The sequence below is a fragment of the Oncorhynchus nerka genome, linkage group LG1 (genome assembly GCF_034236695.1).
Source record: "Oncorhynchus nerka isolate Pitt River linkage group LG1, Oner_Uvic_2.0, whole genome shotgun sequence".
Taxonomy (NCBI): Eukaryota; Metazoa; Chordata; class Actinopteri; order Salmoniformes; family Salmonidae; genus Oncorhynchus; species Oncorhynchus nerka.
In genome coordinates, this window is record NC_088396.1 from 1,780,251 (window position 1) to 1,807,285 (window position 27,035).

The 27,035-nt window shown below is 42.3% G+C and overlaps 1 protein-coding gene across 1 annotated transcript in view; it reads left to right on the forward strand.

The window, feature by feature from the left end:
• Positions 1-27,035, forward strand: part of LOC115101006 (striated muscle preferentially expressed protein kinase-like) — a 180,625-nt gene that overhangs the window by 79,455 nt on the left and 74,135 nt on the right. The window contains 5 exon segments of the mRNA XM_065023552.1: positions 6,916-7,176; positions 7,480-7,638; positions 8,021-8,210; positions 20,319-20,548; positions 22,437-22,556. Coding sequence (XP_064879624.1) covers positions 6,916-7,176; positions 7,480-7,638; positions 8,021-8,210; positions 20,319-20,548; positions 22,437-22,556 — 960 coding nt within the window.

Sequence of the window (27,035 nt, forward strand, 5' to 3'; positions counted from 1 at the left end):
CATGCTCAGGTCCATCCAACGCTGGTCTGACCAATCGGATTCCACGCTTCAAGATTCCTTCAATCACTTGGACTGGGATATGTTCCGAATAACCTCATACAATAACAGTGATGTATACGCTGACTTGGTGAGCGAGTTTATTAGCAAGTGCATCGGCGATGTTGTACCCACTATGAATATTAAAACCTTTCCTAACCAGAAACCGTGGATTGATGGCAGCATTCGCACAAAACTGAAAGCGCGAACCACCGCTTGTAATCATGGAAAGGCGACAGGAAACATGACCGAATACAAATAGAGCAGCTGTTCCCTCCGCAAGGCAATCAAACAAGCAAAGCGTCAGTATAGAGACAAAGTAGAGTCGCAAATCAACGACTCAAACACGAGACGTACTGTATGTGGCAGGGTCTACAGTCAATCACGGATTACAAAAAGAAAACCAGCCCCGTTGCGGACATCGACGCCTTGCTCCCAGACAAATTAAACAACTTCTTTGCCCGCTTTGAGGACAATACAATGCCACTGCCGGCTACCAAAGCCTGTGGGCTCTCCTTCTCCGTGGCTAACTTGAGTAAAACATTTACACCTGTTAACCCTCGCAAGGCTTCCGGCCCAGACGGCATCCCTAGCTGGGTCCTCAGAGCATGCGCAGATCAGCTGTCTGGTGTGTTTACGGACATATTCAATCCATCCCTATCCAGTCTGCTGTCCCCACATTCTTCAAGATGGCCACCATTGTTCCTGTTCCCAAGAAAGCTACAGTAACTGAACTAAATGACTATCACCCCGTTGCACTCACTTCTGTCATCATGAAGTGCTTTGAGAGGATCATATCACCTACACCCTATCTGATACCCTAGACCCACTCCAATTTGCTTACCGCTCCAATAGGTCCACTGACGATGCAATTGCCATCACACTGCCCTATACCATCAGGACAAGAGGAATACCTATGTAAGAATGCTTTTCATTGACTACAGCTCAGCATTTAACACCATAATACCCTCCAAACTTGTCATTAAGCTCAAGACCCTGGGTCTTGACCCCGCCCTGTGCAACTGGGTCCTGGACTTTGACGGGCCGCCCCAGGTGGTGAAGGTAGGAAACAACATCTGCACCCCGTTGATCCTCAACACTGGGGCCCCACAAGGGTGCTTTCTCAGCCCTCTCCTGTACTCCCTATTCACCCATGACTGCGTGCCATGCACGCCTCCAACTCAATCATCAAGTTTGCAGATGACACTACAATGTTAGGCTTGATTAACAACAATGACGAGATGGACTACAGGGAGGAGGTGAGGGCCCTCAGAGTGTGGTGTCAGGAAAATAACCTCTCACTCAACATCAACAAATCCAAGGAGATGATCGTGAACTTCAGGAAACAGCAGAGAGAGCTCCTCCCCATCCACATCTACGGGACAGTAGTGGAGTAGGTAGAACGTTTTAAGTTCCCCGGCGTACATATCACAGACAAACTGAAATGGTCCACCCACACACACATTGTGTTGAAGAAGGCACAACAACGTCTCTTCAACCTCAGGAGGCTGAAGAAATTTGGCTTGTCACCTAAAACACTCACAAATATTTACAGATGCACAATCAAGAGCATCCTGTCGGGCTGTATCACCGCCTGGTACGGCAACTGCACCGTCCTCAACCGCAAGGCTCTCCAGAGGGTAGTGCTGTCTGCACAACGCATCACCAGGGGCAAACTACCTGCCCCCCAGGACACCTACAGCACCCGATGTAACAGGAAGGCCAAAAAGATCATCAAGGACAACAACCACCCGAGTCACTGCCTGTTCACCCTGCTATCATCCAGAAGGCGAGGTCAGTACAGGTGCATCAAAGCTGGGAAAAAGACACTGAAAAACAGCTTCTACGTCAAGGCCATCAGACTGTTAAATAGCCATCACTAACATAGAGAGGCTACTGCCAACATACAGACTCAAATCAATAGCCACTTTAATAAATTGACTTTACAAAGGTATCCAAGATGGCGTAGCAGTCAGACGTCTTGTCGTGTCGTGTCCCTTGTATGTCCCTTGTATATATAGTTTTTTAAACATATTTTTCTTCGCATATCTTTTAAAACATTTTGCTAAACCTCAACATCTAAAATCTCCTGCAACCCGCCTCACCCAATGTAGCGTGGATCTGCTTTTTTTTTTTTTTCTAAAGTATTTATATTTACTTCGGATCCGGAACCCCTCAACTGAAGCTAGCCAGCTAACTACCAGATATCAGTCAGCAAACCATTGCTAGCGGTCAACAGCTAACCTTTAGCTCAGAAAGCTCTCGCCAGTTCGAACAACGCGACTCTAACCAGAGCATAACGGACCTATTATTTTTATCCCCGGATTCCCACCGCAAACGGAACATTTTCATCTGGATCTTTACAACTAGCTAACTAGTTAACCGCAACCCCGGATGACTACTCCTGGCTAGCGTTTCCATCCACTTAGCTTGAAGCTAGCCCGGCCAGAGCCCTGGGCTACCACCGAAGCATACTCCTGGGCTATAATATCCGGACCCACGACCGGTCTATCGATGTCACTGCATGAAGAGGCATAAACAGACTTAACCCCATCGCGACGTCCCCGAACGGCTAACTTTCTAGCCCTTGCTATCTGCTTGCTTGCTAATTCGGCCTGCTAACTGCTAGCTTGTTTAGCCCCGGTCTGCCTACTGCTAGCTTGTTTAGCCCCGGCCTACTAACTGTTAGCTTGTTAGCACAGGCCTGCTAACTGTCTGAATCGCCGCGTCCCCAGCCAGCCCAACCACTTACTGGACCCATATTTACTTTCAATCTCTTTTCGATTTTTAATTCGATTATACCTTCCGGTGACCTGCCTCACCCAATGTGATACGGAATCGCTATTATTTTTCATTTTTAGAACACATTCAAGAACCTCCATAAGCTAACCAGCTAAATAGCTACAAGCTATTTAATCATTGTTAGCCACTGCTAGCGGCTTTTACCTTCTGCACAGCCAGCCAGCCATTTTTTAAATTTTAAAAAAATTTTTTAGCCTGGATAATACTCTCCAGTCTAAGAACAGATATAGCCCTTGGTTCACTCCAGACCTGACTGCCCTCGACCAGCACAACTGTTCAGGGAAGTCAGGAACCAATACACGCAGTCAATCAGGAAAGCAAAGGCCAGCTTCTTCAGGCAGAAATTTGCATCCTATAGCTCTAACTCCAAAAAGTTCTGGAACACTGTAAAGTCCATGGAGAACAAGAGCACCTCCTCCCAGCTGCCCACTGCAATGAGGCTAGGTAACACGGTCACCACCGATAAATCCATGATTATCGAAAACGTCAACAAGCATTTCTCAACGGCTGGCCATGCCTTCCTCCTGGCTACTCCAACCTCGGCCAACAGCTCCGCCCCCCAAGCCTCTCCAGGTTCTCTTTTACCTAAATCCAGATAGCAGATGTTCTGAAAGAGCTGCAAAACCTGGACCCGTACAAATCAGCTGGGCTTGACAATCTGGACCCTCTATTTCTGAAACTATCCGCCGCAATTGTCGCAACCCCTATTACCAGCCTGTTCAACCTCTCTTTCATATCGTCTGAGATCCCCAAGGATTGGAAAGCTGCCGCAGTCATCCCCCTCTTCAAAGGGGGAGACACCCTGGACCCAAACTGTTACAGACCTATATCCATCCTCCCCTGCCTATCTAAGGTCTTTGAAAGCCAAGTCAACAAACAGGTCACTGACCATCTCGAATCCCACCGTACCTTCTCCGCTGTGCAATCTGGTTTCCGAGCCGGTCACGGGTGCACCTCAGCCACGCTCAAGGTACTAAACGATATCATAACCGCCATCGATAAAAGACAGTACTGTGCAGCCGTCTTCATCGACCTTGCCAAGGCTTTCGACTGTCAATCACCATAATCTTATCGGCAGACTCAGTAGCCTCAGTTTTTCGGATGACTGCCTTGCCTGGTTCACCAACTACTTTGCAGACAGAGTTCAGTGTGTCAAATCGGAGGGCATGCTGTCCGGTCCTCTGGCAGTCTCTATGGGGGTGCCACAGGGTTCAATTCTCGGGCCGCCTCTTTTCTCTGTATATATCAATGATGTTGCTCTTGCTGCGGGCGATTCCCCGATCCACCTCTACGCAGACGACACCATTCTGTATACTTCCGGCCCGTCCTTGAACACTGTGCTATCTAACCTCCAAACTAGCTTCAATGCCATACAACACTCCTTCCGTGGCCTCCAACTGCTCTTAAACGCTAGTAAAACCAAATGCATGCTTTTCAACCGTTCGCTGCCTGGACCCGCACGCCCGACTAGCATCTCCACCCTGGATGGTTCCGACCTAGAATATGTGGACATCTATAAGTATCTAGGTGTCTGGCTAGACTGTAAACTCTCCTTCCAGACTCATATCAAACATCTCCAATCTAAAATCAAATCTAGAGTCGGCTTTCTATTCCGCAACAAATCCTCCTTCACTCACGCCGCCAAACTTACCCTAGTAAAACTGACTATCCTACCGATCCTCGACTTCAGCGATGTCATCTACAAAATAGCTTCCAATACTCTACTCAGCAAACTGGATGCAGTTTATCACAGTGCCATCCGTTTTGTTACTAAAGCACCTTATACCACCCACCACTGCGACCTGTATGCTCTAGTCGGCTGGCCCTCGCTACATATTCGTCGCCAGACCCACTGGCTCCAGGTCATCTACAAGTCCATGCTAGGTAAAGTTCCGCCTTATCTCAGTTCACTGGTCATGATGGCAACACCCACCCGTAGCACGCGCTCCAGCAGCTGTATCTCACTGATCATCCCTAAAGCCAACACCTCATTTGGCCGCCTTTCGTTCTAGTTCTCTGCTGCCTGTGACTGGAACGAATTGCAAAAATCGCTGAACCGATCGCTGCAGCTGTACATAATCCATCGGTAAACAGCCCACCCAATTTTACCTACCTCATCCTCATACTGTTTATAATTATTTACTTTTCTGCTCTTTTGCACACCAATATCTCTACCTGTACATGACCATCTGATCATTTATCACTCCAGCACACAATGTATATAGACTCTCTTTTTTCTACTGTGTTACTGACTTGTTAATTGTTTACTCCATGTGTAACTCTGTGTTGTCTGTTCACACTGCTATGCTTTATCTTGGCCAGGTCGCAGTTGCAAATGAGAACTTGTTCTCAACTAGCCTACCTGGTTAAATAAAGTTGAAATAAAAATAAAATAAATAAAAAGTAACTTTAAATAACGCCACTTTAATAATGTTTACATATTATATTACTCATCTCATATGTACAGTATATACTGTATTCTATACCATCTACTGCATCTCACCTATGCTGCACAGCCATCGCTCATCCATATATTTATATGTACATATCCTTATTCATCCCTTTATATTTGTATGTATCAAGTAGTTGTTGTGAATTTGTTAGATTACTTGTTAGATATTACTGCATTGTCAAAACAAGAAGCACAAGCATTTCACTACACATTAACATCTGCATGTGACCAATAACGTTTTATTTGATTTTGATTTGATTTGATATTTGGCGTGGACTATGGCCAAGCAGTAGCCTGTGAGGAGTTGGGTTAATAAACCGTGAATTCGTAAACCTCTGTCTGGACAATTGGTCCTTTATGATCTAGCCAGGTCATTACAGTAACGATACCTTCCTCTATGGGATCTCCCCCCCCACGAGACGGTTGAGCTGTAGGCTAATGTGATTTGCAAAAACAAACTTCCCAGGACATAGACCCAGGACACATCTGATATGGGCAGAAAGCTTAAATTCTTGTTAATCTAACTGAACTGTCCAATTTACAGTATTACCGTGAAATAATACCATGCTATTGTTTAAGGAGAGTCCATAGTTATGAACGTGAAAATGTATTAATAAACCAATTAGGCACCTTTGGGCAGTCTGATACAACATTTTGAACAGATATGCAATGGTTCATTGGCTCAGTGTAAAACTTTGCACATATGCTGTTACCATCTAGTGGCCAAAATCTAAATGGCATCTGTGCTGGAATAATACATGATGGCCTTTCTCTTCCATTTCAAAGATGATGGTTCAACATATTTTACCAGATATAATGTGTTATATTCTCCTAGTTGAATTTCACATTTCCACAAACTTCAAAGTGTTTCCTTTCAAATGGTATCAATAATATGCATATCCTTGCTTCAGGTCCTGAGCTACAGGCAGTTAGATTTGGGTATGTCATTTTAGGTGAAAATTTTAAAAAAATGGTCAGATCCTTATGATGTTTTAAACAATAGAAAGTTATTCAAGTGAAAGTCAGCCAGTAAAATACTACTTGAATAAAAGTTTTAAAGTATTTGGTCTAAAATATACTTAAGTATCAAAAGTAGAAGTAAAAGTATAAATAATTTAAAAATCCTTATATTAAGTAAGAATTTTCTTGTTTCTAAAATATACAGATAGCCACTCCAACACTCCAACACATTATTTACAAAAGATTAATTTGTGTTTAGTGAGTCCGCCAGACCATAGGCAGTAGGTATGATCACATGTTCTCTTGATAAGTGTGTGAATTTCACAATTTTCTTGTCCTTGCTAAAAGTACAATATTTTGTACTTTAAAAGAGTTAAAAGTACAATATTTTCTATAGGAATGTCGTGAAGTAAAAGTAAAAGTTTTCAAAAATATAAATAGCAAAGTACAGATACCCAAAGTAGTATTTTAAAGTATTTTTACTTAATAAGTACTTTACACCACTGCTTATGAGATTCAAATCCATGATTATTGCACAACTTTGAAAACGCAGGTGATATATTAAGTATATACCTTACTAAATACTTAACTTGGTGCAGACTGCCAGATAACGAACAAGACACAGATTTTACAAAATATGATCTCTTGTCCTGTGTATCCTCTAGTGCCACCAGTGGAGCCAGGCCTGACAATTATCCGTCCAGTAATGGACATCACAGCGGACGCAGGTGAGACGGTTATGTTAGATTGCCACATAATTGGACCACTGGACACAGACGTCGATTGGTTTGCAGATGGTAAACTGATCCAGCCATCTCTGCTCAACTGCAAAATGCATTTTGACGGGAAAAGGTGCATGCTGCTCCTCAACTCAGTGCACGAGGACGACAGTGGCACCTATATGTGCAAGCTGACCTCGGCCAAAGGTAAACTCTTAACTGCACCGTCATCTGCTTCGCTTGTCCTCTTCACTTCTGTGGTTTAGAATAACCAAACATATAGATTAACCAAAATATAAATTAGCTTATATATATTATTGTATACATATACAGAATCATATCATATAGATGATAACGGGTAAGTCATCAACTTCACAGAATCAAACTGGAGTTCTTGAAATGAGTTGAATGACCATTTGAATTCATAAAACCGGTACTGTAAATGTTTTACTTAATTTTCAACTTTATTTTCAAGTTTGTTTTCTTTAAGTAGGCCATGTTTTGTTTTAGAGGAACTGACTTTAAGTGGCCAACTCAAAGTCATCCCTTCCATCAAGCCCCTTTTCACCCGCAAGCTGGATGCCTTAGAGGTGATTGAGGGACGTAGCGCCCGCTTTGACTGCAGGGTCAGCGGAACACCACCTCCAAAAGTCAGCTGGAGACATTTTGGTAGGAGATCCATTTTCATCATGTTCACCCAGCCAAATAATTTCCTATAAATAGCCTAATATTTGAAAGTATTTTCAACTACTTATTTCAAACACTATTTTCAAATACATGGGTTAAATGCATGTGAGTGTATTTGAGTATTTTAAAATACATGCCAATACTTTCCAAGTTTATTTCCGAATACATTTCAATAATTAACTAAATGTAAAAGTAATTCAAATATTTTTATATAGTATTTGAACCCAGGTCTGGCAGGTACACAATGTTACATAGTAATTACTACAGTTATATTTGTTTGTGGATTGCACAATTTCAAGGTTTCGCAAATAAAATCACTGTGCAGACAATGTCTCAATGTCTGTATGTCCTCTTTTCTCCCCAGACCATACACTGGTAGAGAGTGACAATGTGCAGATCTTACAAGAGGGAGGACGTCACTCCCTCGTAATCTCTCATGTCACCAATGAGGATGAGGGCTTCTACACAGTCATCGCTTGCAATCCACACGGCGATGCCGAGAGTGCCACTGAACTCTATGTCCAGGAGCCCAAACCTGCTATGTCATCTCAAATGTAGGAACACACTTACCACCTACATTCCTCACCATATGTATTTGGACAGTAAAGATACATTTGCAATTTTGGCTCTGTACTCCAGCATTTTGGATTTGAAATCTAAATGATTAATATGACAGCGACAGTACCAGAATTCCACCTTTTATTTTAGGGTATTTTCATTTATATCTGTTTTACCATTTAGACATCAAATCACTTTAACTTTGTGTCCCCCATTTGAAGAAATCATAAGTATTTGGGTAAATTTGCTATAGTGTGTTAAAGTAGTCAAAACTTTAGTATTGGTTTTATAATCATTGCCTGTAATGACTACATCAAGGTTGTGACTCTACAAATACGGTTGGTGCATTTGTAGTTTGTTGTCTTGTCTTGTCCAATAGTAACTGAATGGTGAATTATGTCAGGTGTCATTTTGGAGTGAGAATAAAGTGAGAATAAAATATGTTTCTAAACACTCTTATATTCATTTGGATGCTGCCATGATCATGACAAATCCTGAATGAATCATGAATAATGAATAGTGAGAAAGTTACAGAGGCACAAATATCATTATACATTATTATTCATGATCCACTCATGAACTTTCTTAATCGTGGCAGCATCAGGAATAATTTAGAAGTGCTCAGAAACATCCTCTCTGCACATTTGGAAATAAAATTACTCCAGGCACCATTCACCAAAAAGTTACTATTGTGCAAGACATGTCCCAGAATATACCCAAAACAATCTGCAAATGCACCCAACGAGATGTCAAGCTTGATGTAGTCATTGGGTGCAAGCGATTTGGGACCAAGCACTAACCTTTAGACTAGTTTAAAACTTATTTGGGATCGTTGTCCCTTCCACGGGACGGTTGAGCTAACATAGGCTAATGCGATCAGCATAAGGATGTAAGTAACAAGAAAATTGACCAGGACATAGACATATCTGATATTGGCAGAAAGCTTAAAATCTTGTTAATCTAGCTGCACTGTCCAATTTACAGTAGCTATTGCAGTGAAAGAATACCATGCTATTGTTTGAGGAGAGTGCAACATTTTGAACATGAAAAGTTATTAATAAACAAATTAGGCACATTTGAGCAGTCTTAATATAACATCTTGAACAGAAATGCAATGGTTCATTGGAACTTTTCTTGGAACTTTTCACATACACTGCTGCCATCTAGTGGCCAAAATCTAAATTGCATGATGATGGTACGAAAAAAATACAAAAGAACAGTTGTTTTTTCTTTAGTTTATCTTTTACCAGATCTATTGTGTTATATTCTCCTACATTCCTTTAACATTTAATTTGTCCAAATACTCCAAGTGATTTCTTCAAATGGGGGGGACTAGATGCTGTATATAACGTGGGGGAGACTGGGGTCAATTGTAACACCTTCAATTTCTCCTAACAGAAACTAGCTAGAGTGACAAAACTCAGTACATGCCCATTAAAGTTCTCTCCCTGCTTGAAAAGTTTCAGCCAAATATCTCACCATTTGCTCATTTTATGGGCAAATGTGTTTTTTTATGTGTGTAAGTAGTTTGTTCCACTGGCTGTACATTTTTATACTATCCTGAGCGTTAATGTCCAAGAATTCAAACTAACATAATTTTCATCACTTTATATTTGCTTAACATTGACATGATTGACATATGTCACTAATGTTTCCTCTTGCTAGGCACATGATCAAATCAAAATCAAATCAAATGTATTTATATAGCCCTTCGTACATCAGCTGATATCTCAAAGTGCTGTACAGAAACCCAGCCTAAAACCCCAAACAGCAAGCAATGCAGGTGTAGAAGCACGGTGGCTAGGAAAAACTCCCTAGAAAGGCCAAAACCTAGGAAGAAACCTAGAGAGGAACCAGGCTATGTGGGGTGGCCAGTCCTCTTCTGGCTGTGCCGGGTGGAGATTATAACAGAACATGGCCAAGATGTTCAAATGTTCATAAATGACCAGCATGGTCCAATAATAATAAGGCAGAACAGTTGAAACTGGAGCAGCAGCACGGCCAGGTGGACTGGGGACAGCAAGGAGTCATCATGTCAGGTAGTCCTGAGGCATGGTCCTAGGGCTCAGGTCCTCGAGAGAGAGGCACAAAAAGCACAAAAACATCCTGTGGCGGACTGCAATAGCATCGAATAGTCCCCGTGATATGCAACTGTTCAGGGAAGTCAGGAACCAATACACGCAGTCAGTCAGGAAAGCTAAGGCCAGCTTCTTCAGGCAGAAGTTTGCATCCTGTAGCTCCAACTCCAAAAAGTTCTGGGACACTGTGAAGTCCATGGAGAACAAGAGCACCTCCTCCCAGCTGCCCACTGCACTGAGGCTAGGTAACACGGTCTCCACCGATAAATCCATGATTATCGAAAACTTCAATAAGCATTTCTCAACGGCTGGCCATGCCTTCCGCCTGGCTACTCCAACCTCGGCCAACAGCTCCGCCCCCCCGCAGCTCCTCGCCCAAGCCTCTCCAGGTTCTCCTTTACCCAAATCCAGATAGCAGATGTTCTGAAAGATCTGCAAAACCTGGACCCGTACAAATCAGCTGGGCTTGACAATCTGGACCCTCTATTTCTGAAACTATTTGCCGCCATTGTCGCAACCCCTATTACCAGCCTGTTCAACCTCTCTTTCATATCGTCTGAGATCCCCAAGGATTGGAAAGCTGCCGCAGTCATCCACCTCTTCAAAGGGGGAGACACCCTGGACCCAAACTGTTATAGACCTATATCCATCCTGCCCTGCCTATCTAAGGTTTTCGAAAGCCAAGTCAACAAACAGGTCACTGACCATCTCGAATCCCACCGTACCTTCTCCGCTGTGCAATCTGGTTTCCGAGCCGGTCATGGGTGCACCTCAGCCACACTCAAGGTACTAAACGATATCATAACCGCCATCGATAAAAGACAGTACTGTGCAGCCGTCTTCATCGACCTTGCCAAGGCTTTCGACTCTGTCAATCACCATATTCTTATCGGCAGACTCAATAGCGTCGGGTTTTCGGATGACTGCCTTGCCTGGTTCACCAATTACTTTGCAGACAGAGTTCAGTGTGTCAAATCGGAGGGCATGCTGTCCGGTCCTCTGGCAGTCTCTATGGGGGTGCCACAGGGTTCAATTCTCGGGCCGACTCTTTTCTCTGTATATATCAATGATGTTGCTCTTGCTGCGGGCGATTCCCTGATCCACCTCTACGCAGACGACACCATTCTATATACTTTCGGCCCGTCATTGGACACTGTGCTATCTAACCTCCAAACGAGCTTCAATGCCATACAGCACTCCTTCCGTGGCCTCCAACTGCTCTTAAACGCGAGTAAAACCAAATGCATGCTTTTCAACCGATCGCTGCCTGCACCCGCATGCCCGACTAGCATCACCACCATGGATGGTTCCGACCTTGAATATGTGGACATCTATAAGTACCTAGGTGTCTGGCTAGACTGCAAACTCTCCTTCCAGACTCACATCAAACATCTCCAATCGAAAATCAAATCAAGAGTCGGCTTTCTATTCCGCAACAAAGCCTCCTTCACTCACGCCGCCAAGCTTACCCTAGTAAAACTGACTATCCTACCGATCCTCGACTTCGGCGATGTCATCTACAAAATGGCTTCCAACACTCTACTCAGCAAACTGGATGCAGTCTATCACAGTGCCATCCGTTTTGTCACTACAGCACCTTATACCACCCACCACTGCGACTTGTATGCTCTAGTCGGCTGGCCCTCGCTACATATTCATCGCCAGACCCACTGGCTCCAGGTCATCTACAAGTCCATGCTAGGTAAAGCTCCGCCTTATCTCAGTTCACTGGTCACGATGGCAACACCCATCCGTAGCACGCGCTCCAGCAGGTGTATCTCACTGATCATCCCTAAAGCCAACACCTCATTTGGCCGCCTTTCGTTCCAGTACTCTGCTGCCTGTGACTGGAACGAACTGCAAAAATCGCTGAAGTTGGAGACTTTTATCTCCCTCACCAACTTCAAACATCAGCTATCCGAGCAGCTAACCGATCGCTGCAGCTGTACATAGTCTATTGGTAAATAGCCCACCCATTTTCACCTACCTCATTCCCATACTGTTTTTATACTGTTTTTTATTTATTTACTTTTCTGCTCTTTTGCACACCAATATCTCTACCTGTACATGACCATCTGATCATTTATCACTCCAGTGTTAATCTGCAAAATTGTAATTATTTGCCTACCTCCTCATGCCTTTTGCACACATTGTATATAGACTGCCCCTTTTTTTCTACTGTGTTGACTTGTTAATTGTTTACTCCATGTGTAACTCTGTGTTGTCTGTTCACACTGCTATGCTTTATCTTGGCCAGGTCGCAGTTGCAAATGAGAACTTGTTCTCAACTAGCCTACCTGGTTAAATAAAGGTGAAATAAATAAAAAAAAAGAGAAAGAAAGAGAGAAAGAGAGAATTAGAGAGAGCACACTTAACCTCATAGTCCGCCCAAACCCGTATGCGGTAGCGTAACTACAGCCTCAAGCTCATTACCATAACGCAACGTTAGCGATTTCTAAAAATCGCAAATGAAATGAAATAAATATGCCTGCTCTCAAGCTTATCCTTTTCTTAACAATGCTGTCGTCTCAGATTTTCAAAATATGCTTTAGAACCAGAGAAAATCAATAATTTGTGTAAGAGTGGTGATAGCTAGCTTATCATTTAGCGTTAGCATTTAGCACGCAACATATTCACAAAAACCAGCCAAGGAATCAAATAAAATAATTTACCTTTGAAGAACTTCAGATGTTTCAATGAGGAGACTCTCAGTTATATAGCAGATGTCCAGTTTTTCCTGAAAGATTCTTGTGTAGGACACATCGTTCCCTTTTGTTACTATGCATTTGGCTACCGAAACTAACCGAAAATTCAGTCACCTACATGTCGAACTTTTTTCCGAATTAACTCCATAATATCGACTGAAACATGGAAAACGTTGTTTGAATCAATCCTGAAGGTGGTTTGTCATATATCTCTCCATTGAAAGCACCGTCCTTGTAGCCTGGTTTGTTCTGAGATTCGAATGGAAAAATACTGGGAGCTGAGTTTTGCGCACCAAATGCCACGCAGACACCAAGAGGGACACTTGGCAATTGTAGTCTCTTATGGTCAATCTTCCAATGATATGCCTACAAATACGTCACAATGCTGCAGAGACCTTGGGGAAACAAGATAAAGAGTCCGTTCATTCCTGTCGCATTCACAGCCATATAAGGCGATCATGGAAAACGTAGCCTCAGAAATCCTGTGCATTTCCTGGTCGGTCATACATCTTGGTTTTGCCCGAAGCATTTGTTCTAAGGGACTCACAGTGAAAATCTTTGCAGTTCTGGAAACGTAAGACTGTCTTCTTTCCAAAACTATCAATTCCAAGCATATTCGAGCATCTTTTCGTGACAAAATATTGCGCTTAAAACGGGCACGTCTTTTTATCCAAAAATGAAATACTGCCCCTAGAGTACTAACAAGTTAAATTCACACAAGACACCGAATAGGACAGGAGAAGTACTCCAGATATAACAAACTGACCCTAGCCCCCCGACACATAAACTACTGCAGCATAAATACTGGAGGCTGAGACAGGAGGGGTCAGGAGACACTGTGGCCCCATCCGAGGACACCCCCGGACAGGGCCAAACAGGAAGGATATAACCCCACCCACTTTGCCAAAGCACCGCCCCCACACCACTAGAGGGATATCTTCAACCACCAACTCACCATCCTGAGACAAGGCCGAGTATAGCCCACAAAGATCTCCGCCACGGCACAACCCAAGGGGGGGGGGGGCGCCAACCCAGGCAGGAAGATCACATCAGTGACTCAAACCACTCAGGTGACGCACCCCTCCCAGGGACGGTATGAAAGAGCCCCAGTAAACCAGTGACTCAGCCCCTAGAGGCAGAGAATCCCAGTGGAAAGAGGGGAACCGGCCAGGCAGAGACAGCAAGGGCGATTCGTTACTCCAGAGCCTTTCCGTTCACCTTCCCACTCCTGGGCCAGACTACACTCAATTATATGACCCACTGAAGAGATGAGTCTTCAGTAAAGACTTAAAGGTTGAGACCGAGTTTGCGTCTCTTCATGGGTAGGCAGACCGTTCCATAAAAATGGAGCTCTATAGGAGAAAGCCCTGCCTCCAGCTGTTTGCTTAGAAATTCTAGGGACAATTAGGAGGCCTGCGTCTTGTGACCGTAGCGTACGTGTGGTTATGTACGGAAGGACCAAATCAGAGAGATAGGTAGGAGCAAGCCCATGTAATGCTTTGTAGGTTAGCAGTAAAACCTTGAAATCAGCCCTTGCCTTGACAGGAAGCCAGTGTAGGGAGGCTAGCACTGGATTAATATGATCCAATTTTTTCTAGTCAGGATTCTAGCAGCCGTATTTAGCACTAACTGAAGTTTATTTAGTGCTTTATCCGGGTAGCCGGAAAGTAAAGCATTGCAGTAGTCTAACCTACTAGAAGTGACAAAAGCATGGATACATTTTTCTGCATCATTTTTGGACAGAAAGTTTCTGTTTTTTGCAATGTTACGTAGATGGAAAAAAGCTGTCATTGTAATGATCTTGATATGTTCTTCAAAAGAGAGATCAGGGTCCGGAGTAACGCCGAGGTCCTTCACAGTTTTATTTGAGACGACTGTACAACCATTAAGATGAATTGTCAGATTCAACAGAAGATCTCTTTGTTTCTTGGGACCTAGAACAAGCATCTCTGTTTTGTCCGAGTTTAAAAGTAGAACGTTTGCAGACATCCACTTCCTTATGTCTGAAACACACGCTTCTAGCGAGGGCAATTTTGGGGCTTCACCATGTTTCATTGAAATGTACAGCTGTGTGTCATCCGCATAGCAGTGAAAGTTAACATTATGTTTTCGAGTGACATCCCCAAGAGGTAAAATATATAGTGAAAACAATAGTGGTCCTAAAACGGAACCTTGAAGAAAAACCGAAATTTACAGTTGATTTGTCAGAGGACAAACCATTCACAGAGACAAACTGATATCTTTCTGACAGATAAGATCTAAACCAGGCCAGAACTTGTCCGTGTAGACCAATTTGGGTTTCCAATCTCTCCAAAAGAATGTGGTGATCGATGGTATCAAAAGCAGCACTAAGGTCTAGGAGCACGAGGACAGATGCAGAGCCTCGGTCTGATGCCATTAAAAGGTAATTTACCACCTTCACAAGTGCAGTCTCAGTGGTATGATGGGGTCTAAAACCAGACTGAAGCATTTTGCATACATTGTTTGTCTTCAGGAAGGCAGTGAGTTGCTGCAACAGCCTTTTCTAAAAATGTTGAGAGGAATGGAAGATTCGATATAGGCCGATAGTTTTTTATATTTTCTGGGTCAAGGTTTGGCTTTTTCAAGAGAGGCTTTATTCCTGCCACTTTTAGTGAGTTTGGTACACATCCGGTGGATAGAGAGCCGTTTATTATGTTCAACATAGGAGGGCCAGCTCTTTCAGTCGTTTAGTTGGAATAGGGTCCAGTATGCAGCTTGAAGGTTTAGAGGCCATGATTATTTTCATCATCGTGTCAAGAGATATAGTACTAAAACACTTGAGCGTCTCTCTTGATCCTAGGTCCTGGCAGAGTTGTGCAGACTCAGGACAACTGAGCTTTGAAGGAATACGCAGATTTAAAGAGGAGTCCGTAATATACTTTCTAATAATCATGATCTTTTCCTCAAAGAAGTTCATGAATCTATCACTGCTGAAGTGAAAGCCATCCTCTCTTGGGAAATGCTGCTTTTTAGTTAGCTTTGCGACAGTATCAAAAAGGAATTTCGGATTGTTCTTATTTTCCTCAATTAAGTTAGAAGAATAGGATGATCGAGCAGCAGTAAGGGCTCTTCGGTACTGCACGGTACTGTCTTTCCAAGCTAGTCGGAAGACTTCAAGTTTGGTGTGGCGCCATGTCCGTTCGAATTTTCTGGAAGCTTGCTTCAGAGCTCGGGTATTTTCTGTGTACTGGGGAGCTAGTTTCTTATGAGAAATGTTTTTAGTTTTTAGGGCTGCAACTGCATCTAGGGTATTGCGCAAGGTTAAATTGAGTTCCTCAGTTAGGTGGTTAACTGATTTTTGTCCTCTGGCGTCCTTGGGTAGACAGAGGGAATCTGGAAGGACATCAAGGAATCTTTGTGTTGTCTGTGAATTTATAGCACGACTTTTGATGTTCCTTGGTTGGGGTCTGAGCAGATTATTTGTTGCAATTGCAAACGTAATAAAATGGTGGTCCGATAGTCCAGGATTATGAGGAAAAACATTAAGATCCACAACATTTATTCCATGGGACAAAACTAGATCTAGAGTATGACTGTGACAGTGAGTAGGTCCAGAGACATGTTGGACAAAACCAACTGAGTCGATGATGGCTCCGAAAGCCTTTTGGAGTGGGTCTGTGGACTTTTCCCTGTGAATATTAAAGTCACCAAAGATTAGAATATTATCTGCTATGACTACAAGGTCCGATAGGAATTCAGGGAACTCAATGAGGAATGCTGTATATGGCCCAGGAGGCCTGTAAACAGTAGCTATAAAAAGTGATTGAGTAGGCTGCATAGATTTCATGACTAGAAGCTCAAAAGACGAAAACATCATTTTTTTTTGTAAATTGAAATTTGCTATCGTAAATGTTAGCAACACCTCCGCCTTTGCACCCCTCCAGGTAGGATGGAGTCCGTCACTCCTCAGCAGTTCAGGCTTGGTCCTGTTTGTGGGTGAGTCCCAGAAAGAGGGCCAATTATCTACAAATTCTATCTTTTGGGAGGGGCAGAAAACAGTTTTCAACCAGCGATTGAGTTGTGAGACTCTGCTGTAGAGCTCATCACTCCCCCTAACTGGGAGGGGGCCAGAGACAATTACTCGATGCCGACACATCTTTATAGCTGATTTACACGCTGAAGCCATGTTGCGCTTGGTGATCTCTGACTGTTTCATCCTAACATCGTTGGTTCCGATGTGGATAACAATATCTCTATACTCTCTACACTCGCCAGTTTTAGCTTTAGCCAGCACAATCTTCAGATTAGCCTAGCGTCTCACCTAGCCACTAGCCCAGGGAAATGCGTGGCGCCAAATCATATTAGTACTCGTTAAAACTCAAACTTTCATTAAATCACACATGCAGGGTACTCAATTAAAGCTACACTCGTTGTGAATCGAGCCAACATGTCAGATTTTAAGCATGAGAAGCTATTATCTGATAGCATGCACCCCCCCGAAATACCTGAAGGGGACGTAAACAAAATAATTAGCGTAGCCGGCGCTACACAAAACGCAGAAATAAAATATAAAACATTCATTACCTTTGACGAGCTTCTTTGTTGGCACTCCAATATGTCCCATAAACATCACAATTGGGTATTTTTTTCGATTAATTCCGTCCATGTATACCCAAAATGTTCATTTATGAAGCCCATCTGATCCAGAAAAAAACAGCTTTCCAAAACGCAACGTCATTTTTATTAATTAAAAAAGTTGCCTATAAACTTTGCCAAAACACTTCAAACTACTTTTGTAATCCAACTTTAGGTATTTGTAAACGTTAATAATCGATCAAATTGATCACGGGGCGATCTGTATTCAATAGCAGCAAGTCTTGAAATCATGCTCGATATTCTCTCTTTCACAACTTCCCCCGGTGTACCCTCTGACAGGAAGTGCCTATTTCTCATTTCACCAAGGATTAACTTCAACCCAATTCCCAACACTGGCGACATCGTGTGGAAGCTGTAGCAACTGTAAACTGGGCGCTATCTATTTTCCTTTGCCATAGACAATACAGGGACCTCGCAGAGGGATATATATATATTTTTTTTGTGAACAGTTTTTCCATGGGGTTTTGCCTGCTACACACGTTCTGTTATAGTCACAGACATCATTCAACCATTTGTAGAAACTTCAGAGTGTTGTCTTTCCACACATACTAATCATATGCATATACTATATTCCTGGCACGAGTAGCAGGACGTTGAAAATATGCGCGATTTTTAACAAAAAGTTGGAAAAAAGCACCCAATCTTTCTGTAGCGTCGGTAGCCCTGCCCCCTGGTAAACAGTGTATGATCGCTGGATGATTCGTTTTAAGTGTAATACTGCGGGTAATGGAGTCGCCAATGACTAGAGTTTTCAATTTGTCAGATCTAAACTAGCTGCTTAATGGGGAAAACCGGTTGAACGTTTCTGTCGGCTGAATGAGCGACACCGGTTGAGCATTCCTACAGCATTTCCTTCTAGAAACCGTGAGAAAGTTGTCCGGCTGCGGGGACCGTGCAAGGGGATTTATACTAATGTTACTATCTGTACTTACTGGTGGCACAGACGCTGTTTCATCCTTTCCTACACTGAAATTACCCTTGCCTAATGATTGCGTCTGAAGCTGGGCGATCGTTCTCCTGTATAATATGAGAACAGTGACTGCAATTAGAAGGCATCATGTTAATGTTACTACTTAGCTTCGGCTGTTGGAGGTCCTGACGAACCATGTCCAGATAAAGCGTCCGGAGTGTAAAAGTTGAGGGAAAAAACAAAAATATAAACGGTAATTAAAAAGTAAAAACCGTAAAGTTGTCAGGTAGCAAAATAGGTTGGCAACAAAACGCACAGCAACACGTAAACAAGTCTGCAAGTTGTGACCGGAAATGGCGTACCAGAGGTGTTTTGCCATGGCTGCTAGGGTTGGGGGGAATTGTAACACAGTGTTAAAATTACCCTGAGTCAAGCAGCCAAATGATGAAAACAAGTTATTTTAACTTTAAGATAGTATGAATTATACAAATAATTGTGTAATTGTCACAATTCAATATCCTTGGGGTCATGTAGAGTGCCAAAGGAGTTGTAAACATATATGACCTGGGCACCATTAGACTATTCAATATATTGTGAAAGAAACCGAACCAAACAGGGGTGTTACTGTAAATATTGGTTACATACATACAAATCATTATTTCTTGCAAAATCATTACATATGTCTATGATGATATGATAGTTCATAATGTTTTTTAAAAGTTAATTGAGTTTATTTGGTTTATTTCTTAGGCATTCCATTTGACCCCAGTTACTGTTACAATTGCCCCTGACATGGGGGCAAATGTAACGTCAGGACTTTTCAGATTAAAATCTATATTTTGATCCGACCGTTTTATGCACAGACCTAAATCAAATCAAATTTTATTTGTCACATGCTTTGTAAACTACAGGTGCAGAGTAACATTGAAACGCATACTTAAGGGTCCTTTTTCAACAATGCTGAGTTAAACATAAAAATAAAATAAAAATACAAATATTGACACCAGGAAGAAATACATAGTGAATAATGAATAACAATAACTAGTAAAAATAACGTGGCTATATACAGGGAGTACCAGTACCGAGTCGATGTGCAGGTGTACGTGGTAATTGAGGTAGCTACTGTATGTACATATACAGTAGGTAAGTGATTAGGCAACAGGATAGATAATAGACAGTATCAGCAGCATTTGTGGCGATTGTGAAAGTGTGTGTGTGTGAGTATGCTATCAGTATGCATGTGTCCGCGTGTGGAAGAACTTTACTGGCCTGCACAGAGCCCTGACCTCAACCCCATCGAACACTTTTAGGATGAAATGGAATGCTGACTGCAAACAAGGCCTAATCACCCAACATCAGGGCCCGACATCACTAATGCTCTTGTGGCTAAATGGAAGCAAGTCCCAACAGCAATGTTCCAACATCTAGTAGAAAGCCTTTCCAGAAGAGTGGAGGCTTTTATAGCAGCCAAGGGGGGACCAACTCCATAGTATTGCCAATGATTTTGGAATGAGATGTTCGACAATCAGGTGTCCACATACACTACATGACAAAAAGTATGTATGAAAATCCCCTCAAATAAAACATTCTCTACTATTGTGTCATATTGATCAAATGCTGGAGAATAGAGACAATTTAAGTTTTAGCTTCACTGTCTAAATACAACATTTTGAAATAATCTAGCCTAGATTTCACAATCCATATTAAGCAAATTCAACAAGTTGCTCTCTCTCTCTCTAACAACTCCCTCACCCTTTTTCATTTCCTTCCCTCCCTGCTCTCCTCCCTCCAAAGGGTGAAGCTAGAGAAGATGCCGTCCATCCCGGAGGAGCCTGAGGTGCTGGTCAACGAGGTTGAGCGCTTCATCATGCCTGACTTTGTCAAGCCACTGTACGACCTGGACGTGATTGAGGGCAAGGAGGCCGTGCTCAAGTGCAAGGTGGCCGGCCTGCCGTACCCCACAATCGTGTGGTTCCACAATGGCAAGAAGATCGACAGCATGGAGGACAGGAAATTGACACAGTGTGAGTTGAGATTAGTACTTTATTAGTGCAGCTATATACACCTTAACCAAATACATTTAAACTCAGTTTTTCACAATTCCTGACATTTAATCAAATAAAAAATTACTTGTCTTAGGTCAGTTAGGATCACCCCTTTATTTTAAGAATGTGAAATGTCAGAATGATAATATAGAGAATTATTTATTTCAGCTTTGATTTATTTCATCACATTCCCAGTGGGTCAGAAGGTTACATACACTCAATTAGTATTTGGTAGCATTGCCTTTAAATTGTTTAACTTGGGTCAAGCGTTTCGGGTAGCCTTCCAGATGCTTCCCAAAATAAGTGAATTTTGGCCCATTCCTCCTGACAGAGCAGGTGTAACTGAGTCAGGTTTGTAGGCCTCCATGTTCACTCAAGCTTTTTCACTTCTGCCCACAAATGTTCTATGAGATTGAGGTCAGGGCTTTGTGATGGCCACTCCAATACCTTGACTTTGTTGTCCTTAAGCCATTTTGCCACAACTTTGGAAGTATGCTTGGGGTCATTGTCCATTTGGAAGACCCACACTTTAATTTCCTGAGTGAAGTCTTGAGATGTTGCTTCAATATGTCCACATAATTTTCCTACCCCATGAAGCCATCTATTTTGTGAAGTGCACAAGTCCCTCTGCAGCAAAGCACCCCCACAACATGATGCTGCCACCCCCGTGCTTCACGGTTCAGATGGGGTTCTTCGGCTTGCAAGCGTCCCCACTTTTCCTCCAAACATAACGACGGTCATTATGGCCAAACAGTTCTATTTTTGTTTCATCAGACCAGAGGACATTTCTCCAATAGGTACGATCTTTGTCCCCATGTGCAGGCGCAAACCGTAGTCTGGCTTTTTTATGCCGGTTTTGGAGCAGTGGCTTCTTCCTTGTTGAGCGGCCTTTCAGGTTATGTCGATATATGACTCCTTTTACTGTGGATATAGATACTTTTGTACCTGTTTCCTCCAGCATCTTCACAAGGTCATTTGCTGTTGTTCTGGGATTGATTTACACTTTTCACACCAAAGTACATTCATCTCTAGGAGACAGAACACATCTCCTTCCTGAGCAGTATGACGGCTGCGTGGTCTCATGGTGTTTATACTTGTGTACTATTGTTTGTACAGATGAATGTGGTACTTCAGGCGTTTGGAAATTGCTCCCAAGGATGAACCAGACTTGTGGAGGTCTACAATGTTTTTTCTGAGGTCTTGGCTGATTTCTTTTGATTTTCCCATGATGTCAAGTAAAGGTGCACTGAGTTTGAAGGTAGGCCTTGAAATCCATCCCGCAGGTAAACCTCCAATTGACTCAAATGATGTCAATTAGCCTATCAGAAGCTTCTAAAGCCATGACACCATTTTCTGGAATTTTCCAAGCTGTTTAAAGGCACAGTAAACTTAGTGTGTGTAAACTTCTGACCAACTGTAATTGTGATACACTGAATGATAAGTGAAATAATCTATCTGTAAACAATTGTTGGAAAAATGCCTTTTGTCATGTACAAAGTAGATGTCCTAACTGACTGGCCAAAACTATAGTTTGTTAACAAGACATTTGTTTAGTGGTTGAAAAATGAGTTTTAATGACTCCAACCTAAGTGTATGTAACCTTCCGACTTCAATTGTATGTCCAACTGCGACTTTCATACACTAGCGCATCACCATATTTTGTAAAATTGTCCAAACTTTGTCCAAAATTAAATGCACCATAATTTATAGGTAGTGTTTCTATATTTGATTAATCAGTTGTTGTACAGCAATGTTTTTTGGGAAACATCTTGAACGCTAACAACGGACTTTTAGCAGGATATAATGATTAGCTTAACGCTATGATGCGCTTTGGGAAACTCACACCTGTGCTGTTCCTCTCTTCCAGTCAGAGACATCCACAGCCTGGTCATCAGCTCTGTCTGCCATGCTCACGGAGGGGTGTACAAGAGTGTCATCTCCAACAAGGTGGGCAAAGCCACTTGCTATGCCCATCTATTTGTGACTGGTGAGGAATCCCAGATTACTTTTTGTTAATACTTACAGTACTGGAAGCTGTTAGGTTCAACTTTTTAAGTAAATAACCCACGGACACTAGTGAAGCTTAACCCAGTTTAATTCTTCCCAAAGGGTCTACACAGCTGTATTCGGGCAAAGACATGTTTCCACCACTACAAATATATATTTTCCACTTTAGGCACTCCTCCTTCTCTCAAATAATTACATCTTATGGTTCGACAGGAAGAGGGTAAAAGGGTAATGAATCATAATTTCAACCTTCAGGGGATCTGACCTGACCTCACCCCTCCTTTCCCTAATCCACAGATGTCCATATGCTTCTTCTATAGCAATCATGTGACATCCAACACATTCCAAAGCCATCTGTCTTTCTACAGAGAACCATTAACCTCTGACCTAAAAACCAGTCTCTTCCACTCCTTTTCTACTATGCTTATGGGTATAGCAATGTTCAAATTTCACCCCGAATCCAACAGTCCCTCCTTTTGAAAAATAGCTTCCTAATGTTAAATTTACATAAACTTGGAAATTACTTTTAAAAAAAAATGATAATACATGAATTTAAAAAATGAACAAATTAGTATCAATGAACAAACAATGATAACAAAACATGAATTGACAAAAACTACCAAATGATTATAAGTGAACAAACAATGTTAGCAAACATTCACCGTGAGGTTTACAAACTCAGAGACATATGGCCTCTGTTCTATGATCACACCATACACAATTGTATTTCCATCTCTCATCACACAACGAAATGACATTTCAGCTGAATCTGCTATCTTGTTACATGTCAGCTGGAGCACTTTTTGTTTCTCCACTCTCTCCTGCTGGTTCCTAAGAGTGCGATAGCATACGACTTGGAAAGCAACAAAAAGACACGCAAAACATAACAGTATTAACAATGTGAGAAGCTTTGCATAATTATATATGCTTGAAAACCAAAGTCTGACACCATAACAATTCCCACTCTTCACCTGACTACTCCAGGATACTTTTCTGCTGGATTCCAGAAAAATGAAGGCCCTAAAAAGCCTACTCATGCTTTCGCCCAGTCTTCCCCTTTATGCCCCAGGTTCCAAGAGGTGTTCCCAAGTCATCCCATCCATTTTCACCTGATCGGCACGTCACCTGATATGCAAGTGCGTATCCCTAATCAACATTACATCTTTTTGAGGTAACTCAGCACTCTATATATCCGGTCTGGGATAGGTGTTCGGCTAGCGACCCACCTACACAACATGCAGTGAAATTGCAGAGCGCCAAGTTCAAAATACAGAAATACTCATAATAAACATTCATAAAAGATACAAGTGTTATACATCGGCTTAAAGATTAACTTCTTGTTAATCCAGCCACTGTGTCAGATTTCGGGGCGGCAGGGTAGCCTAGTGGTTAGACCGTTGAACTAGTGACCGGAAGGTTGCAAGTTCAAACCCCTGAGCTCACATGGTAAAAATCTGTCGTTCTGCCCCTGAACAGGCAGTTAACCCACTGTTCCTAGGCCATCATTGAAAATAAGAATTTGTTCTTAACTGACTTGCCTGGTTAAATAAAGGTAAAATTAAATTCAAAAAATTCAAAAAGGCTTTACGGCGAAAGCATACCATGCAATTATCTAAGGACAGCGCCCCGCTTACAAAAGCATACAAACATTTTCAAGCCAAGTAGAGTCACGAAAGACAGAAATAGCGATAAAATGAATCACTTACCTTTGATGATCTTCAATCTGGTTGCAGTCACAAGAGCTGTTACACAATTTTTTTTCATTCTGTTCGATAAAGTCCCTCTTTATATGGAGCGTTTTGTTCAGTAATCCACTGGCTCAAAGGCGAACAACATGCAGACAAACACATCCTAATAGTACCAGTAAAGTTCATCGAAACATGTCAAACGATGTTTATAATTTATCCTCAGTTTGGCTATTGTCTAAATAATTGCTAATATTTCAACCGGACAATAGCGTATTCAATAGAAAGGAAAACCAACGAATGGTGCGCAATCGGTCAGGTGCGCAAACCAGCTCTGCTTCATTCTACAGCCCACTTACTTTTCATAATTCAAGCCTGAAACAATGTCTAAAGACTGTTGACATCTAGTGGAAGCCATAGGAACTGCAAGCTTGGTACTAACCCATTACATATGGTATAGGCATTCAATTGAAAAGTACCCACATCAAAAATATCCCACTGGATGGATTTTCCTCAGGTTTAGCTTCTGGGCCTGAGTATCAGGCAATTTACTTTGGGAACCTCAGTCATCCAAATTTCCGAATACTGCCCCCTATCCCTAAAAAGTTATGCTTTCACATCAATGCCTTCAACATGTTTTTTAGAGTACAATTACCCCAACATCTATCCCCTTTCATTTGATGCATTAACCAATAAAGCAGCTAACCCAACCCAACTATGATGTTTAAAGTTGCTCTCAGACCCAACCCATCTGCATGTCTTACAGTGGAATCTAGTCTCTCTCTCTGTCTTTCGCTCTGCTTCCTCTGTCATGGTGTCTTCAAGCTCACCCATTATGCAGTTGGACTTCACTTCATGTGAGAACTATGCACCCCCCCCCAAGGAGAGACATGACAATCTTTACGGCTGCAGCTGCTGTAAGGAGTACTGTGTGTAGACCAAACCAACGCTGTCCCAACACCCCCGCCTGGTGTATCTTGATGTACACTCAATCTCCAGAATTCAAGCCCATGCCCTCTGCTTTCACCTGAGGATATACACACACACTCAAAACATCCCCTTGAATTAAATCCACTACCCCCGCAATAACCGTTTTGATCACAGGATTCAAACCTGCAATCAAAGCAGAAGTGCAAATTCTATCAATGCACCTAGCTCAATATTACAGGGAGAATAGGGCCGTTTGTCGCCATATCAATAGTTATTATTCCTTAATCTCTCCCGACGGTGTTCAGTGTGTTTTGGAATTCTTCACTCCTGTCTATAATACACACCTTTAATTAACTATTTTCCAAGGTAGCGCTACACACTTCCCCGGACAATAATTCATTGGTCACGGCACTTAATACCTTGTTTTCGAACGTTTACCATAGCGTCTGCAATTGTTTTACTGGAGAATACGGATGACTTAATGTTTTATTCCATTATTTCTTCATATCACTATTATTGATAACCCACATAATCTCTCTTGGCTCCCCCTCCCCCTCCCCATAAGGCATAAACCAACCTCTCTCCATATTGATACTGCTACTACACGTAAATCAAACCGAATATCTTATTTTTCCTTCTTGTATTTTAACTCACTAGCTCCTATAACTCTCATCTTGCAAAAACTCATTGCAACTGGGACTTTTGTCCCTTTTACTGATCTTGCAGGGGAATACCCCCACTCTTAATACGGAACCTCCCCTCCCCTGTATTGTCACTCCTAGCTCTCGCAGAGGAAAACCTCCACTTAGGACCTATCCTTATGGAACCTACCCTATACCAGATATTTACGACCGGTCTTTATACAATGGACCTACAGAATTAAACTCAGGCTCTCCCGGTGGTCCGTATCCCATAATTTGTTCAGCCTACAATTCTCATCTCCCCAAGATGTCAAAATGAGCGGAAACAGGGATAGGAACTTGCCTACCTTGTTTGTTGCCAGTTCTGCTTCACTCATCTGGACTCTTTGGTTTGACTACAAATTGTGGTGAACCCTGCTCGCAGTGCCATCTGTTAGGTTCAAATTTTTCAGAGTAAATAACTCACAGACACTAGAGAAGCTTAACCAAGTTTAATTCTTCCCAAAGTGTCGACACAGCTGTATTCAGACAAAGACATGTTTCCACCGTTACAAGTAAATATACTCCACTTTAGACACCCCTCCTTCTCTCCAATCCTTACTTCTTATGGTTCGACAGGAAGAGGGTAAATGGGTAATGAACCATCATTTCTTCCTTCTGGGATCTGACCTGACCTCAGCTTCCTCTATAGCAATCCTGTGACCTCCTCCAGTCAACCCAACACATTCCAAAGCCATCTGTCTTTCTACAGAGAACCATTAACTGACATGAAAACCTGCCTCTTTCACTCCTTTATATACTATGCTTATGCGTATAACAATGTTCAAAGTTTACCCCGAATCCAACAAAGCCTAAAGGTTTAATGCATTATGTTACATTTACAATGCGTTGTAAGAACTGTCATGTGCATGTATACTGCCTACAATCGAGTCATGTTGAGTCAGTTGACATTTGATCAACTTTGTCAATAGAATCCTTTTTAATTTAAATTTATTTAAATGTAACCTTTATTTAACTAGGCAAGTCAGTTTAGAACAAATAATGTTTTACAATGACGGCCTCAAGAGAGTCTAGTCTGTTGCTGAATCCCAAATCAACAACTATAGCCCCTACCCCCACGGCACTCCTGTAGATCTGAAAGGATCTGATAGGTTTAAGCAACACAGCAATTACATAGCTTGCTTTGCCTCGACTGGGTGGAGT